Source organism: Sceloporus undulatus, chromosome 9 (assembly GCF_019175285.1).
Source record: "Sceloporus undulatus isolate JIND9_A2432 ecotype Alabama chromosome 9, SceUnd_v1.1, whole genome shotgun sequence".
Taxonomy (NCBI): Eukaryota; Metazoa; Chordata; class Lepidosauria; order Squamata; family Phrynosomatidae; genus Sceloporus; species Sceloporus undulatus.
The window spans coordinates 3,331,087-3,351,934 of NC_056530.1; the positions used below are offsets into that span (position 1 = coordinate 3,331,087).

Sequence of the window (20,848 nt, forward strand, 5' to 3'; positions counted from 1 at the left end):
AAAAAGGGGGGGGGGAAGGTGCCTGATGGGAGCTCTGTTCATGCCCTGCCTTTGACCTGACCTGAACTGACCCTTTTCCTCCTGCTAGAGGAGCTTTGCATTGCCTTCCACTGAGGCTGAGAGAGAGTGACCTGTCAGTTCCAACTGGCCCATGGAATCAATTGGGAATAAAAGGGAAATGCAGCACAGGCATTCTGACTGTAGCATCCTCATATAACACAAATAATAATAATAATCCAGGAGGAAGAGGAAATAAAATTAGCACAAGCAAGCACCAAAAAAATCATGCACATAAATTGTCAAAAATAAAAGCCTGATTTTACAGCCTGATTTCCCTACATCCCTCCTCCAGCTTGGCCCCGCAGCCCAATTTCCCTTGGCAATCCTCCTCCTCCTCTTTTCTTACGACCCTCCCCTCCCAAGATGCCCTGGCTCCTTCATCCTCCTCCTCCTGCTCTGTTAGAGAATGCCCTCCATGGCTCCCTTCTTCCCACGGCTCCTTCCTCCTCCTCCTCCTCTATTACTTTCTCCACTCCCCCCCTGCCCTCCCTCTTACAGCCCTTTGCAGCCCAAAAGTCACCCTGATTTCCCCTTTTGCCTCCTCTCAGTCTCCATCCTTCGGCTCTTTCCTCCTCCTCCTCTTCCTCCCCCTCCCCTCGGATGAGGGGAGGGAATGCTCTGACCGCTGCCCACCCTCTGACCTTAATTCCTCCCTGAATTTGCCCCGAACATGATCGAGGGCAAGTTCATATTTCGCAGAACCTGGGTCTTTTGAGAAAAGACAGATTTTAGCCCGATTCTGGATACCCCGGGGTAAGGGGCATTTCCTTGTGCAAGCCTTGACATGGATTGTGACAGAATCGGGCCCAATATGAACTTCACGTGCAAATTTTGAATCCTGAACTGGGTTAAAAGGTAGTCTGAATGGGCCCCAAGTCTCCCTATCTTTAACCACTCTATTCAGCTCCTGCAGTTTCAGGGCCCTGGCCTCCTTGGTTGAGTCTATCCATCTGGTATGTGGTCTTCCTCTCTTCCTAGTGCCCTGTACCTTTTCTAGCATTATTATCTTTTCTAATGAGTCGTGCCTTCTCATGATATGGCCAAAGTACAACAGCCTCAATTTAGTTATCTTTGCTTGCAGGCGTGATCTGTTTTAGAACCCATTGGTTTGTCTTTTTTGCTACTCACAGTACCCTTAGCTCTCTTCTCCAGCACTTCATCTCAAATGCGTTGATTTTCTTTCTATCCACTTTCTTCCCCATCCAGCATCCACATGGGGAATACAGCTCTCAGAACCCTCCAAGGTCAGAGGGTTTGTAGGATTAGTAGTCCAAGGAGTAGCTTTTCCAATCTCTGCTTTGTTCTGACTAACATATCACAATGGGTATTTTGTCACTACTACCATAGTTCTCACACTTCATTTCACTTTTCAAAACAAGGTTAAGGGGCTTGATACATCCCATGACCCCATCTCTAAATGAAGAAGCAGCTGCTCTGATTAATGTCCAGGCACCATGTCTTCTAGAATCATCAGGTTGAAAGCTACCTTGGAGGTCTTCTAAAACCATCCCTTCTGTTCAGGGCAGGGTCTACAGTCCAGGATGCAGTCACAGGACCTTGTCTTATCATGTCACGCTTCATGGTAAAACAGGGTAAGCCAAACCTTACTGAGGAAGGAAAGAGAGGCTGTGTTTGTGTAAGGTGTCCCTGATTATGGCGGCAATAAAGAAAAAAAATGTCCCTTAATTTTTTTCCCTCAGGATGTAAGTGTATGCTTGCATGGAAGGATGCCATCGTGCTTCATGTTGGTCCTTGGCAAGGTTCAGGATGAAAATAATGAGATAGTGGATGTGTCCATATGTGGCAGTCATAGCTTGGGTATGTATGATGAGTAGCACCAGGCTGGCTTAGATCCATCTACTCTCCTTTTCTCTTTTTCAGCCATCTTTCCCTATCCCCAGCCACCTCCAGATGCATTGATTAGGGATGATGGGAATTGTTAATTCCCAGAGGTTAATTGAATGGGAATGATCTTCACACAGTCTTCTCAGTGGGCCTTCTCAGGGGTTACTCACAGTCTTTGGAACCCAGTCCCTCCAGAGGCCAGGTTGGCAACCTCTTTACTCTCCTTCTGTTGGCAACTGAAAACATCCTTGTGCCACCAGACTTTTAGCAACTGAGTGGGGGTGGGCTTTTAATGATGCACTATGCAGTTTTATGGTTTGTATAACCTGTTAATTAATTTTAAACTTTTTAACATTCACGTTTTAACGTTACATATTGTTTAATTGCCTTGTAATTAACTTTTCTATTATATTTTATCAAAGTTTTTTGTATTGTTTTAAAATCTGTTTTGCTTTTAAAATGATGCCAGCCACCTTGAGTCTCATTCTTGGGAGAAAGGCGGGATATAAATGAATAAAACATATTATCATCATCACCATCCGCTCCTGATATAGATGCACAAACCACATACATCCTGTGATCTATCAAAGTGGGTTTTCTACATCTCACGTTTTTGTTTCTTGGTGGGCAGCAAGGAGGGAGGAAGTATTTCACAAAAATTGGCATCACAGTGAAAGAATACAACATCCAATAAACTCTAGTCCAGGCCAGTTGCAGGAAAGTTGTACTCTCCTCTGTGATACCAACTTTCTGGACACTTGGATATTTTTTTTAAAATAAGAGGTGAATCTCTGATTGTCTCTTTCTGATAAACAGAGTATCTGTCTTGGATAACAGATACTGTTTGAATCTCTGTCTTGAATAACACATTCTGTGATATTTGATGTGCAGCTAGTGACACATTGTGCAATCATATGTATGGCAGCTGGTGAGCTGATGTGGCTTAGGCTTAGGGCCTGAACAGACAGGCCAAAATAAAGGTGCTTCGGGGCACTTGGGAGGTATGCTGTTCAAATGACACATGCATCTTAAGAGGCCAGAAGCTGCGCCAAAGCTATGCTGCAGCCCTTAGGACTGGAGCATGGCTTTGGTGCAGTTTTTGATCTCTTTGGATGCATGCATTATTTAAACAGCATACCCCAAAGTGACCCGAAGCAGCTTTATTTTGGCCTGTCTGTTCGGGCCCTTAGGTTTCATGTTTGAGACTTGTGGAAATCAGGACAATGAAGAGGTGCCAACAAGGATAAGGCTATGCTTAACTTTCCTGAAAGCGAGCCCCACTTAACTCAGTAAAATTTATTTCTGATTAGATAAAAACACCCACTCCCATACCCAAGTGTGGTAGGATTATTGGGGCAACAGGTGGAAAAGGTGATGTGTTAAATGTCTCCACTGGTTTCTTTTGAAAATGTCTCCACTGGTTTATTGTGTCATGAATTACCCATTTATTGTGACATGAGCTGCTCAAGGGCCATTTCATCAGACACAGGAAGTGCACTGGTAAGTAGAGACTTACTACACAATAACAAATTTACAAGGTAAAAACTAAAGATAACAGGAGTGCAAACCCACATCCTGGTTTTTAAAAAGAATATTGTTCTTTACTTTCCGAGGCTCTAAAACACATTTTTAAAATATTCTTGTGGCTGTAGGATTATGTGGGCATCTTTAGACTTGCTCCAAGTTTTTTTTGGACATAAGGCAGAAAATTCAGATTGTACTTGCCAGCCCAGAATTTGACAATTTGGAGATGTCCCCTCCAAATTCTGGGAGTTGTAACTTTCCTGATCTCTCCCCTGATTTTAGAAGTTCTCCTAATACAGTTGTCTCTCCTTATCCACGGATTCCTTATCCATGGATTCAACCATCAACGGCTTGAAAATATGAAAAAAAAAAAAATCCAAAAAGCAAATCTTGATTTTACCATTTTATACAAGGGACGCTGTCTTACTGATGTGCATAATGAGATTTGAGCATCCATGGATTTTGGTATCCAGAGGGTACACCTGGTGGGACTGCTGCAGTTGCTGGGCAAGTGAGAAAGGACATTGCTTCACTTTCTTGCTTGCCTTGCAGCTGCAGTGGACCCTAGCTAGGCACTCCAGAGAACACAGCATCACCCTACTTGGCAGTGACCACTGCTGGGGGGCATTGCTTTCTGTTCAGACTCTGGCATGGCTGCTGGGTAAGATCCAAAATGAGTCCTCTGGAGGGTGCAGCATTGCCCACCTGGGCAGCAGTCTGGCTGGGTGATGGCCAGTTTGCTGACTGCTGGGCAAACCAGTGAGGCAGCAGGAGGGAGGGCAGGGCTGGGCTGGGTTGGGCAGGCCACCACGCTGCAGCCCCTTCTGAGCATCCACACCAGGTGAGACCAACTGTAGCCATTGCAGAAATGTCCACTGTTCATGGTGGCTGGAAGATTCTGGGAGTTGTATTTCAAATGAGTAACTTTCCTGAGCTCTGGCCTACTTTTGGATAGCACACTCCCTTTAATTAAAAAAAGGCAGGTGATGAGTGCCAACAGATATGAAGCAATAACAGAGCTACTGAGAAACAAGAGGCAGACTGGCATGGTCGTGGTTTTTTTTAATTAAACAAACAAACAAAAAAAGAAATTACAGTGGGTCCTCCATGTTCACTGAGATTAGAGGCACAGGACCCTTGTGAAAGTGGAAAAACTGCAAACAAACAAACAAAAAAACACCCTATTTTTTCATCTCTAGGCCCTCCAGTGCAACTCTCTGGAAGAGGTTAACCTAGGAGTATATCACATGGAGCTTTTTGGAGATTTTCCGGCTCAGTTCCAACGTGACTGCACTTCCAACAATGTGCATTCACATCGTAAAGTGAATGTGTTATCAGACGCCATTCCTTTCTATGGGAGCTCCTTGCGAGGTGCTTCCGCGGTGATTCCAAAGTGACCCCTCATTTTGGTAAAACCGGGAAAAAAAGTGATTTCACAGAATTTGCTTCCAGGCTCACTTCGATTGCACTGCGGATTGATCTGGTGTGGAAAACCACTCCGATGTCACCCCCCCCCTTGGCCCCCTGCATCCTGCTCCGTCATCCCCCTCCTCCTCCTTCATGCCATCTCACCCCCTCTGCCACCCTGCAACCCATCCCATCATCCCCTGCCTTCTCCTGCATCCCAATCCTGGCCCCAGGGACCCCCAGCAAGCTATCCCATCATCCCCTGCCTTCTCCTGCATCCCGATCCTGGCTCCAGCGACCCCCAGTGAGCTATCCCATCATCCCCTGCCTTCTTCTGCATCCCAATCCTGGCCCCAGGGACCTCCAATGAGCTATCCCATCATCCCCTGACTGCTTCTTCACCCCATGAAGGATGACAGCTAAGGAGGGGGCAGGGAAGGAGGACAGCATCCAGAGCCCCACTGAGCATGTGCAAGGGGGCTGATTCGAATCGTTGAACCCTCCGGTGTGGTAATACAATGTGCACTCATTCCGCTTTGCTTGAATCCGCATCATGTGACTTGCTTGGAATAGAACTGACTTCGCTTCCCCCTCAATTCGGAAAGGCAACAGAAAGGCAACCAGGTGTGGTAAAACATCATGTTTTAACCTTAATTCGCATTGCTAGACATGAGTGACTCTGGGTCTGGTGTGACAAAACATCACACTTTGCATTGCTAGAACAGGAGTGACTGCAGATCTGAGCTGCAAACCCCCCACGTGTGATAAGGTCCCTAGAATTACACTGGAGGACCTACAAATGGCTAGAGAAAGCTTTTTTCTATGAATCTCATGGTCTTCCAGCATGACTCTATGGTCAACCTCTGGCAGAGCCATTTTGGAGGACCCAGAGATTCCTGGAGATAACATGTTAATCAAATCTGTGAATAATAGGATCCACAAAAGTCAAAGCCGCAAATGTGTATATGCAACACTTCACCCCACAAAAGTAAAACTGCTAAAGAGCAGCCCAACAAAGACTTAAGCAAGTTCAGTGCCATGAGATGTTGAATGAAAACCTTGGAAACTTACTTTTTTAGATTACGATGCCCCAAATTTTCTAGCCAATATATTGGCCAAGCAGTTGTGGGATACTTGGGGGATAGACTACAGCACCTGAAGTAGCTCTTTTTAGCTTGGACTAAATCCCAAAGTGGATGCACTATCTGATGGACAAGGAAGCCACCTACCACCACTGTCAACATAACCTTGAACATTGTTTAATAAAGAGACATAGATTTCAGATGTGTTGTGCTAAGAGGTGAGGATACATTGCAATAATTTTGTTGTGAATTGTGTATCAATCACTATCAGGACTCAGCAGCAGGAGCAACAGCAATAACAAAGAATTAAAATGTCAGGACAGCAAATGTATTGAAATGTGCAGTCAAAAGCTGAAAAATCCCAGAGGGCTGAGCTACAGAGAGCAATAACAACCACATTTATGTTGGTTATATTTGGTATATCTCTATGGCCCTTTTCAGCTCAGATCCACAATCACTCCTGTTCTAGCAACGTGAAAGGTGATGTTTTTTCACACCAGATCTGGAGTCACTCCTGTCTAGCAATGCGAATTCACGTTAAAACGTGATGTTTTACCACACCTGGTTGCCTTTCCATTGCCCTTCCGACTTGAGGAAGAAGCGAAATCAGTTCTGTTCCAAGCAAGTCACGTGATGCGGATTCAAGCAAAGCAGGGTGAGTGCACATTGTATTACCACACTGGAGCATATTTTGAGGGTTCAACGATTCTAATCGGCAACCTTGCGCATGCTCAATGGGGCTCTGAACGCTGTCATCCTTTCCTGCCCCCTCCTTAGCTGTCATCCTTCAATGGGATGAAGGAGCAGTCAGGGAATGATGGGATAGTTGGCAGAGGAGGTGAGATTGGGATGCAGGAGCAGCAGAGGATGATGGGGTAGGTGGCAGGGTGGCAGAGGGGGCGAGATGGGGATGCAGGAGCAGCAGGGGATGGTGGGATAGGTGTCAGAGGGGGCGAGATGGGGATGCAGGAGCAGCAGGGGATGATGGGATAGGTGTCAGAGGGGGCAAGATGGGGATGCAGGAGCAGCAGGGGATGATGGGATAGGCATCAGAGGGGGTGAGATGGGGATGCAGGAGCAGCAGGGGATGATGGGATAAGCATCAGAGGGGCGAGATGGGGATACAGGAACAGCAGGGGATGATGGGATAGGTTGCAGGGTGTCAGAGGGGGCGAGATGGGGATGCAGGAGCAGCAGGGGATGATGGGATAGGTGGCAGGGTGTCAGAAGGGGGAGATGGGGATGCAGGGATAGCAGGGGATGATGGGATAGGTAGCAAGGTGTCAGAGGGGGAGATGGGGTTGCAGAAGCAGCAGGGGATGATCGGATAGGTGTCAGGGTGTCAGAGGGGGAGATGGGGATGCAGGAGCAGCAGGGGATGATGGGATAGGTGTCAGAGGGGGAGATGGGGATGCAGGAGGAGGAGGGTGATGAAGGAGCAGGACGCAGGGGGCCAAGGGGGGTGACATCGGAATGGTTTTCCACACCATACCAATTCGAAGTGAAATCGAAGTGAGCTTCAAAGCGAATTCTGTGAATTCCCCTTTTTTCCGATTTTACCAAAATGAGGGGACACTTTGGAATCACTGCGGAAGCCCCACGGAAGGAGCTCCCATAGAAAGGAATCGCGTCTGAAAACACATTCACGTTATGACGTGAATCCGAATCATTAGACCTGCACTCATGTCGGAACTGAGCTGCAAGAGCTCTAAAAATCTCCATGTTTGAATGACAAGCTGTGAGTAACTGTAATTGGTATTTAGTGCATGATGCTTAATGACATCACCAGGGATAGGCTGAAGGTCTCAGGTTTTGTTTTAGAAATCTCAGGGGCTGGGATAATCTTGAACTGGCAATACTTGCTGGGTAGGACTGATGGGAATTGCATTCCTTTCAGTAGGGCCACATTCTCCCTACTGTGACAATGGCTACTCTGCACAATTCCTGGCTGGTTCCTTTTAGGGTGCATGAAATGTACACTTTGTGAATTCTGATACCAATTGATCTCATCTGCACTAAACAAGTATCCAACTTTGATGTTTTCATGTATGGTAAATAATAATTTGTTTACTGACTTCAATAGATTGGTTTAATTGTGGTTTGTATTTTATTAACAGTTGTTTTAACGATTTTAGATACTGCCTTGTGATTTGGTAATAAAGGACATTAAGCAGATAATATTAATAATAATTTCTGCTCAGACTAATGTGTAGATTGGTGCATAGGTATCTACTGACATTCACATTCCCCAAATGCTATGACATTTCTCACCTCCAAAAATGTATCGGAAGACTATGCTTAGGAAAGCATATTTTGTGATGAAAATGCCTTTAACTGTATATTGAGGTACGATATACATATACGTGGCAGGGTTGATGCATATAAAAATGGGAATTAGTGTACAAACAGGATGCACTTAGGGGGTGAACACATGCAAAAGTAATCATATGAATCCATGCACAGTAGAGAAGATAATCCTCTGTCTGAAGGATTTCTTTGTTTGAAGGTCTATGCTTTTTTAAAAGTCAAAGAACCATCAGAAGGCAGTGCAGCGGTCTTGAATTTGTCCATCCCAGTTAGCACTTGGACAGAAGAGTGAGAGAGCATGCAGGTCACCTGGTTACCTTCTTTCCCACTCACTAAGGTCAAATGCACTATATTTCTATTTATTTGCCTCTGTACTTGTACAGTAGAATATACAGATTTTTGCAGAATGCAGTTTATTTTTTTTGGGGGGGGGGAATGCATAAAATGTGCACCCTATGCATATCCCTCCAATAATCGGTCTGTGGATATAATCCAGATTTGGGGCAAGAAAACTAGTAGAACATTTCTGTTTTGGCTGTGTATTTTTCTTTGGCTGCAGTGGGTGATGCACAATTTGCAGTGGCACCCTGCTGAATGTGTTGTACCGTATTGTACTTTGCCTCTTCTTTAAGGTACTTTTTGTTCTTTAGATGCTTCAGACACCAAGGAGTCCTTTCCCCAGTATTTTGCCAAACAAGTAATTTGATACTGCTCCATTTTTTGAATTTGATCCCAATTAAACTTTAATTGTAGCTGGATAATTTACCATACTCATAAGTTGCTAGAACCCTAGGTAACTATTTTAATCTAAGTCAGTTACATCAATATTGTGAAACCCAAGGAAGGGGAACATCCAGCACATGAAAGTGGTGCCTTCTGTCTGCACTGAGAATGTTCTTGGTGCGTCTGATCTCATATGGAGATAGAAGTAGGATTCTTCTTCTTCATCCTCTTTGCTTTTATTCACTGTTGGAAATGACAGCATTGTTGGGGAGGAATGGTTTTGTTATGCCTGGCGTTAGACCAAAGATAGCAAGCGTAATCTCTGTGCAGAGACATGCAGACCATTCTCTCTGCCTGGGGTAGGTTGGGGATGATACCAGGAATTGCCTAGGTGACACCCAATGAGAAGTATGGCTTGTGGAGAGGTCATGCCTTCCATGTCATCCTGTCTATTGGTTTGGTCCCAGAGTAGTGTGGCCTTAGAACAAAACTCTTTCCCATGTTTAGTCTATCATGACTGGTTGTGGCTTTCCTCTTCTGAGTCTGAGGCAGAGATCTCTCTCCATCAGCTGCTACCTTATCCTACTTAGCTGAAAAATGCCAAGGATTGAAACTGGAATCTATGCCTCAACCACTGCATTATGGTTCTTCCCCTATAGTTTCTGTTGGATCTAAGGGAGTATTCGCCTTGGAGGAGGGATTTTTGATGAATTTCTCAGTGCCCTTCTGCCAATCTACAGTTTTCAAGTTTCTTTGGATGACTGTTAAATTGGCTTAAAATGAAAAGATATCAAAAATGTGTTGTGTTTGACAAGGTGCATTTGATGTGAAAATTGTTCATTTCCTGCCATTTTCTTTCTTTCTTTCAGCATGCTGCTTCCTTATCTCCTAAAAGTTGATCAGAATGGAGAATAATTGCCTAAGTAGTAACACATAGCATTTGAAGTCTTCCCTCCTGAAAGCAGTATTCTTACTCATGGAAACAAAGAGGTCAATGATTCTTGTCTTTTGGGTGAACCTTGATATTCAGCGTAGAGGGACAATGTGCTAACAGATCACACCTGAGAGGCCTTTAAGAAAAGTTGCACTATCCAGATTTGCATGGTATTGACTCCTGTCAGATCACTTCCCATGGATGAAGACATCAGCATGGATGCTTTGCTGGACCTCAGCTTCTTGACAGAGGATGAGCAGAATGCTATTGCGGAGGTGCTAAGGAGGGACTCACAGCTCCGGATGTCAGAAGAAGGACGAATCAGGTGGGAGAGCCAGCCCTGTGGTGATAGTCCCAACAAATATGGGCTGAGACAGGTGTTGGGCAGATGGCAAGCTTGTGAGATCGCCTTTCTTTTTTGACTAGAACAGTGGTTCCCAACCTCTGGTCCAACATATGTTTTGCCCTTTAGCTCCCGTAATTCAATACTGTGGGCCAAGTTGGCTGGGACTTCTGGAATCTGAAGTCCAAAAGAAATGGAAGACCAAAGGTTAGAATCCACTGTTAGAACATGTGTTTTGCATGTAGGCAGCCCCTGATTTAGTTTCTGGCACTACAGCCCTGTAGGTCTGGAGGAAAATTCATACCAGAAATCACAGAGATCCTCTGTCCCTTAGTGAAGACAATACCAGCTTAGATGGACCAATGGCCTGACCTCACTTTAAGATGGTTCCCTATGTTTCTTACCTAAAATCCAATGACTGGAGACATATGCTAGGAGACAAAGAGCAGGGTGTCTCTGAGCATGTCCTCAACCTAAGAATTTGTGATTAGCACTACAAGCCAGCTCACAAGTTTTTTCCCCACACAGTCATCCAGTTTGGACTCTTTCCAGCTATTCTTTTTTCAATGACTTATAATTTAGGAATTGCTGCTGTTAGACAATTGGGAATAATAATAATAATAATAATAATAATAATAATAATAATAGGATTTATTTATATGCCGCCCAATCACTGGGAATCCAGGCAGCTTACAACAGAGGGGATAATAGACGGTTCCCTGCCCTCGGGCTTACAATCTAAAAGACACGACACAAAAGGAGAAGGGAATGGTGAGGGGGGGAGGGAATCAGGTCCAGCATTCTTCTCTCCCTCTGAGGCCTGAACCAAGGCAGATGGACCGGAGGGAGGGCTCTTCTTCTTCAGAATAGCCCTGATGGAGCTGGGCCTGCCTGGTCAACTCCCTCGCAGGCCGGAAGATGACAGTTATGGAGGGAGGAGTTTCTTCTCCCAGGCTAGCCCTGATGGAGCTGGGCCTGCCTGGTCAACTCCCTCACAGGCCGGAGGATGGCAGTTATGGAGGGAGGAGTCTCATCTTCCAGGCTAGCCCTAATGGAGCTAGGCCTGCCTGATCAACTCCCTCACAGGTTGGAAGATGACAGTTATGGAGGGAGGAGTCTCTTCTTCCAGGCTAGCCCTGATGGAACTGGACCTGCCTGGTCAACTCCCTCATAGGCCGGAAGATGACAGTTATGGAGGGAGGAGTCTCTTCCTTCAGGCTAGCCCTGATGGAGCTGGGCCTGACTGATCAGCTCCCTTGCAGACTGGAAGATGACAGTTATGGAGGAAGGAGTCTCTTCTTCCAGGCTAGCCCTGATGGAGCTGGCCCTGCCTGGTCAACTCCCTCATAGGCTGGAAGATGACAGTTATGGAGGGAGGAGTCTCTTCTTCCAGGCTAGCCCTGATGGAGCTGGGTCAATTCCCTCATAGACCAGAATCAACTGCTGATTCCTTCCAGAGCTACTTCAGTCACCCAGATATCGAACAACGGACTCAATTTACCTTCTACTTATCTCTGCCCAAAGGAATATAGGAAGGTGCCTTAAACCAGGGTAATTTATGTCTTTAGATCAAGGGTACCCAAACTTTTTGACTCACGGAGCTCTAAGGGCTCCACAGAGCACAGGTTGAGAACCACTGCTCTAGAGCAACACTGTCTCTCCTGACTAGCAATAGTTGTCTGGGGTCTTTTCCAATACTTGATCACTTTTAGTCAGGGATTGGCCTGGGATATTCTGCATGCAAAAGTAATGGTCTAATGCTGTGTTACAAACCCACCCTGAGTGTATAAAAAGATACTGTATCTGACTTCAGATTTTTAGATGACTTTGAAATGAAGGAAGAAGAGGGTGCTACGTGCAAATGCTTCAACAGAAGCAACATAAGAAGCACATCAGACCACTGGTTCATGTAGCCCAAAATTGTCTTTGGGCGGCAAATAATTTTTTTTAAATTTATAAGCGGTACTTATGAGATGTCCATAATTAAACCTACAAAATTCTGCATGCAGAGCTTGTGGTCTGCCACTGACCTCTGGGCCCTTCTTCCTCTGGTCTAAGGAAATGATTTAATGCTCCCAATACTCAGCAGATCAGCTCAAAAACTATCCTGGGATTCAATTAGGATGTGTGTGTTAGGTAGAAAATCTGAGTTAGGGAAGTCCATCCATATATAAAATGCAAGCAGTGTTGTATAAATTATTGAAACAGGTACTGTATCTATAATGACCTTTTCACAGCCTGGTGCTTGCAACTCTCTGCCATTGCCTGCCCACCTGGCCAAGGCATCCCTTACAGTGCCATCGGCTAGAGAATGTCATTTCTGGAAAACCTGAAATCTTTTCAGAATACAACTACTACTGCTACTGCTATTGCTACTGCTACTACTTGTTGTTGTTGCTTTTGTGTGCCTTCAAGTCATTTTCGAATTATGCCAGCTCTGTCATATGCATTCCTCTGCAAATTTCTTCAGAGAGGGTTTACCATGGCCATCCTCTGAGGCTGAGAGAGTGGGACTTGCCCTAAGGTCATCCAGTGGGTTTCCATGGCTGAGCTGGGGAACCACTACAACTTATTTCTTACCTACTTTCCCCATGGGTTGTGTAGGGGAACAAAAACAAATCAACAATGAACATCAAAACATATAGAATTATATTGGGCGATGATATACACCATCTAGGCACCCGCATCTAGTTCCATTCCCTGCTTTGCAAGAATATACTGCTGAAACAGCCCAAAAGGGTGACTGTTTTCTAAAAATGCAGTTCTAAGGCGTGTTCAGGGTTAAAAAAAAGTAAGGCCACCCTGATATGATACAACTGGAAGAAATATTGCTACATCTCTGGTTAGGTGATGCTAGTGGAAGAAAAGAAAGGTGGTATAGTTTGGCAGCACTTTTCTCTCTCCCTGGCTGCCTCTGCATTGCAGGAATAATCCAGTGTATTACCACTTCAACTGTCATGGCTCAGTGCTTTGCAATTCTGGGAATTATAGTTTGTTTGTGGTGCCAGAGCTCTCTGACAGAGCAGGCTTACTATCTCACAAACCTCCAATGTTCAGAATCCATAGCGTGGAGCCATGCCAGTTAAAGTGGTGTCAAACTGGATTATTTCTGCAGTGCAGATGCAGCCCAAGTCCTCCCCAATATCAAGCCAGAATGTTTCTGGTTAACTTTAATTTTTGATAGGTCATTCTAGATATGGAGGCAATTGTTCTTGTGGAGGCAAAGCCTGGCACACATTCTTTCTATTTATACACATCAGGCGTACATCTAAAATAATAGACAGCTGGGGAGGAAATAACTCACTGGTTCTCTCTGTTGTTGTTGTTTTTGGCAGGTAGCCCCAAAGCAATGCAAAGCCAAACAAAATTTTTTTGACCAATCTGGTTTTTATATTTCTGCCTTCCGTCCAGTTGGCTATCCTAGCCTGAAATCTCTTAACAAAAGAGTGCACAGTCTTTACTTGGGGCAGTGCTACTTTGTAAGCCATGAGCATTTTGCTTGAAAAGGCAGGACTAATTTTGGGGAGAAAATATTTCTGTCACACTGCATTCTCTTTATACAGGCATTGTGTGGAATTCATTTTTTATAGCTTTCCAAGCTGTTTCATCGGAGCAAGCTGAAATAGTTCTGCACTTTCGAGTAATTGCAAATACAGTAGGGCAAGTACTGTAGGATCTGCAACAAAATGTTAACCAGCCAGGCTCTTCTGGAAATAGTGCAGTTTGAGTCTTACTTTTTCCTTTTGCTTGCCTTTCTCTCTGGACCTTACCACACAGGGCACAGAAGTAGGGTCAGTGCGCATTGGTTGATGCGTATTCACATTATATCGCATCGTTCATTCACACCCGCGCTCTCTGAATACGCTTTGCTGATTCGTATTTGCGTCATATCGCATTGTTGTTTCACACCTGGGCGGCCTTCTGAATCGAGGTTTTGCGAATCGGCCAATGCGTATTCAGGCAAAGTGGGGCAAGTGCAGATTGGATTACCACACCAGCCCAATACAATGTGTATTGGCCGATTTGCATCGGCAGGCTTGCGCATGCTCTGTGGGGCTCTGAACGGGGCGCAACATTTTGAACTTCTGGGGTGAAGAATGAGGTCACTGTTTAGCGTGTAATATCGCGAGAATTGCTGCCTTTAGCCACTTACGAAAGGGGTATGCACCATCTGTGTGTGCGTGCGTGTGTGTGTATGGAAGAGAAGGAAGAGAGTCGCAGGAGGAGAGCTGGTGAGGATATAATTGCCAAAACTGTGAGAAACAAGGAAGGTTGTATTTCTTTGAGAAACTGAAGTGGAACATTCTATAACAACAACAAACAAAGATATATATATGCACACACATAAAAACATACATACATACTTATATATATACACATAGTGGTACAGTCAAAAGTGAGATGCCTTTTTTATGTGTACACACACATTTGTCTGTATGAGTGTTTATACACACACACACACACACACACAATAATAATAATAATAATAATAATAATAATAATAATAATAATAATAATAATATTTTATGTATATACCGCTATTCCAAATTCCAAATTCGATCACAGCTGTGTACAACAAAAGTGATACAATATAACATTTAACTAACAAGTATCACCAACAACATGTTAAAACATCCCAATGCAATTTAAAAAACTATAAAACATACAACCACTTAAAACACACACATAAAAACTAGCTGGATAAACAGTTGTATATCAGGGGGGAGAACTGCATAACATCAGGACATATGGGGGAAAGCTTGTCGGAAGAGAAAGGTCTTTAGTTTCTTCCTAAAAAGATCAAGAGAGGCGACGGAGCGGAGCTTGTCAGGAAGGGAGTTCCAAGTCTGCGGGGCCGAGAAGGAGAATGCCCTTTGCAAAGACGAGATATATTTCGCCTTAGGAACCCTCAACAGATGCTTCCCGACCGATCTGAGAGTGCGGGGCAGATTATATGGGGAGAGGCGGTCCTCCAAGTACCCTGGGCCCAAGCCATTATACATATATATAAATATACACACATATACACATAGTGATACAGCCAAAAGTGTGATGCCTTTTTATGTGTACACACACATTTGTCTGTATGAGTGTTTATACACACACACACACACACACACACATACACATACACACATATACATATATATATATACACACACACACACAAACACACACACATATATACAAGAACACACTGTGCCACAGCAAAAAGTGTGATGCCGTATTTATATGTGTACACACACATCTGTCTGCTTGAGTGTTTGTATATATGTGTGTGTGTATATACACACATATACACATAGTGGTACTGCCAAAAGTGTGAAGCCGAATTTATATGTGTACATTTATATGTGTACATATATATATATATACACACATATACATACACACACACTCACACACACACACAAACTGTGGAGCAGCCGAAAGTGTAATGCTGCATGTATATGCTAACACACACACGTGTGTGTGTGTGTGTGTGTATATATACACACACATACATATACATATATACACACATATACATTCCCATTCCCTCCCCCCCCCCGACACAAAAGGTTTCTGCTTTATCTCGTTGAGTGGAAAAATCGCTCCCCAGCTCCGGCGGTTGTCCTGAAAGGGGAAAGGGCCAACGGAAGGAGATGGGGGAAATTCTAGCGCAGCATCATGGGAAATTTGTAACCCGGTGGTCTTCAGGAGAACCAGCGGATTGGATGTACACACCAGCCAAAGCAGCAGAGGTTTCACACTGGCTATCAATACGGATCCCGTGAATCCACTAATTTTGCGGACTCGCAAAACGGAGGAGCCGGCTGCCTTCAGTTTGGCACCCCACTGTGAATACGCATTGGCCAAAGCGTATTCACGTTATATCGCATTGGTCAATATGTATTCTGAGCTCACAGGTGTGAAACACCAAAGCGATATAACACAAATATGCATCGACCAATGCGCACTGACCCTACTTCTGTGCCCTGTGTGGTAAGGTCCTCTGTCTCCTGACAGTCAGGGAACAATATACTGTATAACCATTAAGCATGCTGAGCTCCCATTGGGAAGCTTTGCAATTCCTCCACACTGGGTTTATTTTCTTAAAGGGTGTTTCTGCAAACCCAGACTTCCCCCAAACTTACTGATACCTCTTTTTTTGTATGTGCCCCCTTTTGGCTACAAAAAGATTGACACTAAGAGAGCTGAGTTATTGTTTGGATGCAGAACTGGGGAACCTCCAGCCTTGCAGATATGGAATTATACTCATGATCATTAGCAATGTTATCCAGGTTTGTGACAATGGGGGAGCCGCCATCATCTGGGGAAGCATGGATTTCCTCTCCCTAGTATATATGAATTAGGAGACTGAGGCGGCATCTACACTACAAAATGAATGCACTTGGACACTGCTTTAACTGTTGCAGCTCAATGCTATGGGATTCTGTGAGCGATTTAGCCTCTCATGTGCATCTACACTGTGGAAATAATACAGTTTGATGCCACTTTAAGTGTGGTAGCTCCATTTTACAGAAACCTGGATTTGTAGTTTGCAAGGTCTTTGATCTTCACTGCCAGAAAGTGTTGGTGCCTCCAAAATGAAATGAAATGAAATAAAATCTTACAAATCCCAGGATTCTATAGCATGAAGTTAAAATAGTGTCAAACTGCATTATTTCTGCAGTGAATATGCACCCTGACTGAGCATTCAGTGGGGTTTTCTGTCAGCTGGAACTGCTGACAGAGATTCTGCTTGTGGGGAGCACAATCTAACTTTGGTTTCTCTCTATTCCCATGGTCTCAAGCAAACTGCGTGAGTCTGTCTCAGATCCCAGCTGGCTGAAGATCTTATCCGGGGACTGGTTCTGTGATGTTCGGGCCAAGCGGCACCGCCATAATCACTTTGGTGCAGACATTGTCCGGGCTTCAATCCGCCGGAAGAAAAAGCCCAAAGGTAATCATGAGGCTCTTTCACAGCTGGAAGTGAAGTTAACCTTCTTTGAATAGCAGTCATCATGTAATGTAGAATATATGCTGTAGCTTTTTCTGGGAAGTAACTAACTTTTTAAATATGTATGGCAGAAATGTACTCAATTACAGTTGGCCCTCCTTATACACGGACTTTTTATACATGGATTCAAGCATCCATGGCTTTAAAAATTTTTTTTAAAAGGTATACATTTCAAGTATCAAACCTTGATTTTTCGATTTTATGTAAGGGACACCATTTTGCTATGCCATTGTATTTAATGGGACTTGAGCATACACGGATTTTGTTATTCACGGGGTTCCTGGAACCAAACCCCAGTGGATAACAAAGATCCACTGTGTATTTATCTGTTATGTTGCCATAGGCTGCATCCACACTGCAGGAATAATCCAGTTTGACAGCATTCATAACTGCCATAGCTCAGTCCTGTTGAATTCTAAGAATTATAGTTTTGTGGGACATTTAAATAATAAATAATAAAAGCTTTATTTATATACCGCCCTTCTACAAAATCAGGGCGGTGTACAACATTTCACAAATACAACACAATACAATAAAACACACTATAAAATATACATTCAATTAAAATAACAATAAAACAGCTCCAGCCAGCTTGCCATTGCTGACGAAAAGAAGAGGGTGGGGTTGTTCGGGGCGCACATCAGGGGTATGCCTGCTTGAATAAAAAAGTCTTCAGCCCCTTTTTAAACTGGGCCAGGGAGGTGGCTGAGCGGAGCTCAATGGGCAGAGAGTTCCAGAGGTTGGGGGCCAAGGTGGTAAAGGCCCTCCTAGAAGTGGAAACTAATCTGGCCCCTGGAACCCTTAACAGTTGCTGCCCAGATGTTCTGAGAGTGCGGGGCGGATTGTATGGAGAGAGGTGGTCCTCAAGGTACCCTGGGCCCAAGCCATTTAGGGCTTTATAGGTAATTACCAATATCTTGTATTGTGCCCGGAAGCGAATAGGCAGCCAGTGCAAATCCTTAAGCACTGCTGTTATATGACTGGCCCTGGATGTGCTAGTGACCAGTTGGGCTGCCATATTCTGCACTAGTTGCAGCTTCCGGGTATGGTACAAGGGTTGCCCCATGTAGAGCGCGTTGCAGAAGTCCAAGCGAGAGGTTACCAGAGCGTGTACTACAGTTTAGCCTTCTGTGTCAGAGAGCTCTGTTGCTACAACAAACTACAAACCCCAGAATTCCATCGCATTGAGCCATTGAGCCATTGAGTGAAAATGGTGTCAAACTGGATTATTTCTGCAGTGCAGAAATAATAGAAAGTTTAAAAATAATAATGTGATACATCTTTCCCCATAATAAAGCAGGTGAATGGGAACTGAATCAGCGAACTAGCCTGGGAGATTTGGAGGTGATCAGCGAACCCACAGCTGAGGAGGAGGACATGCCAGATGCTACAGATGGGTGAGAAGCATTGCTTTTTGGATACCAAAATGATTGAGTGTGTGTGTGTGTGTGTGTGTTTGGTTTTGTTTTTTTAAATGTCTGGAAATGCCAGCTCCTCCAGGAAGATGTCAAATAGCCAAAGATTAGACAAGGTATTTATTTGGACTACATCTCTCAGAATCCTTCAACCATCATGGGCAGAAGCCATGACAAGTCGGGGAATTTGGCATTTGTAGTCCAAGAAAGTGCCTGTTCCAAGCTTTGCAAAGAGCTGAAAGCTAGGGACTGTTTCTAGTAAAGGTAGCATCCCCTAAGTTACAGTGAGGAAGAATTACTTGAGGATGCTAAGTCAGAAGAGTTTAAAATGACGTGGTGGAGATTGCTGAACAAGATCTTACAGAATCTTGTAGTCACAGAAGCCCAGATGCAGGGCTGTGGCTAAAAAGGTGTGACCAGTGACTCATGTAGCCAATTTAACCAGCAAAACCCCCAGAGTCCAAGTTGTTCTCTTTAGGTCTGCCCAGACTTGAATGTGTATGTGGTTTAAACAGTTCACCAGGAGTCCATCAAGCACCAGTAGGACTACTACAGGTCCTGGTAATCTTGCCAAATATCTCCATGACTCCTGGGCTGCCTCTGCACTGCAGAAATAATGCAGTTTGACACCACTTTAACTGTCATGGCTCAGTGCTATGGAATTCTAGGACTGGAAATTCTGTGAGATGTTTAGCCTCCCCTCTCAGAGCGTTCTGATGCCTTGCCAAACTACAAACACCAGCATTCCAGAGCATTGAGCCATTGAAGTTAAAGTGGTGTCAGACTGTTTTATTTCTGCAATGCAGATGCACACCTGATGGCACATTGGCTTCTTTCTTTATTGCAAAGTGGTCTCAGACCCAGGGCAGTGTAGAGATTATATATGTTTAGAACCTCCAAGTTATGGGCCTCATATCTTGGGGAGGTTCTGTTGCTTTGCTTGTTTGTTCACCAAGCTTTGTTCCTTTTCCATTGTTTCACTTGTTGATATCCTTTGTAAGCCACTGGAATTCAGGTACTGGAGGAGAAATGATAAAGAAGCAGCATGGTAGTTAGATAACTTCATATATTCAAAGTGTTGCACAAAATGTGAAGCAGATTTGCATTCTCTTGTTCTAGAGCTGGCTCTGCCATTAAGCAAAGTAAAGCAACCACTTTGGGTGAAAGATGCTGGAGGTCAGGAGTTCTCTCCTGGATCTCTGGCTATTCCACTGTATTGGAAAACAGAGCTATGTGTGCAACTTATTCTTAACCAGCATTTCAATACCAAATATATTGGAACTAGCACAGTTTTGTTATCCTTTTGCAATGTGTGAAATGGGTCATAATCATGACCTGTAAGGGCTGAGGGGATCTAGCAGAAAATTAAACTTGTTCTTATGAATCAAACAACTTGCCACAGAAGAGTAATGGTCTCTCTGTTTCTTCCTAGGCTTTTCAGTGAGACTGCTGCTCCTCGGCCACCCTGGCCAGAAGAGACCGAGGTGAGGCGGATTCATTGATGCTGTGAGCCTCAATGAAACATCAACACCTCCTCATACACACACATGCACACTGTGTTTCAAACCTCAGAGCCTTGTCACATGGAAAAAGAAAGCTGAAATGGAACGGCAGAGTAGTGGTTGTCTCCATGCCTCGCCGCATGATGTCGTAGCACGTTCGTTCTCTTCCAGAGAGAGACAGTTGTAAAAGTGTGTGTTTTGTCACACTGGAAAAATCCATTTGACACAAGGCACAGCTTTTATGGCTGTCTCCCTCAGGAAAAGAACAGAAGTGCTAAGACAACATTAAGAGAGGCACAGAGAAAGGAGTTACTCTCTCACTCTCTTTTGGCTTTCTTTTCTCATGCGATAAAACTCTTCTTTTGAATTCTCTACCAGCTTGGGGATCATGCAAAAAGTAACTTTTCCAAGTTCTGCTACATTTTCCTTTTATGAAAGGACAAATGCCAAACTCCCAAATAAGCTTGGCCCTTTTGGTCATTGGGGCTTTGTCTGTGTGTGCCTTCTAGTACTTTCTTGCAAGATCCTAGAACATGCCGCTAGCATACTTCAAACATGGAATGCTTTGGTTTTTTGTGGGTTTTTTGGGTTATGTGGCCATGTTCTAGCAGAGTTTCTTTCTGACGTTTCGCCAGCATCTGTAGCTGGCATCTTTCTTTCTTTCTTTCTTTCTTTCTTTCTTTCTTTCTTTCTTTCTTTCTTT

At 44.2% G+C, this 20,848-nt stretch overlaps 1 protein-coding gene across 1 annotated transcript in view; it reads left to right on the forward strand.

Moving 5' to 3' along the window:
- Positions 1 to 20,848, forward strand: part of SYTL1 (synaptotagmin like 1) — a 58,763-nt gene that overhangs the window by 13,888 nt on the left and 24,027 nt on the right. The window contains exons 2-5 of the mRNA XM_042440368.1: positions 9,818 to 10,207; positions 17,023 to 17,171; positions 18,526 to 18,625; positions 20,076 to 20,127. Coding sequence (XP_042296302.1) covers positions 10,050 to 10,207; positions 17,023 to 17,171; positions 18,526 to 18,625; positions 20,076 to 20,127 — 459 coding nt within the window. The 5' untranslated portion in view covers positions 9,818 to 10,049. The remainder of the gene's footprint in view (positions 1 to 9,817; positions 10,208 to 17,022; positions 17,172 to 18,525; positions 18,626 to 20,075; positions 20,128 to 20,848) is intronic.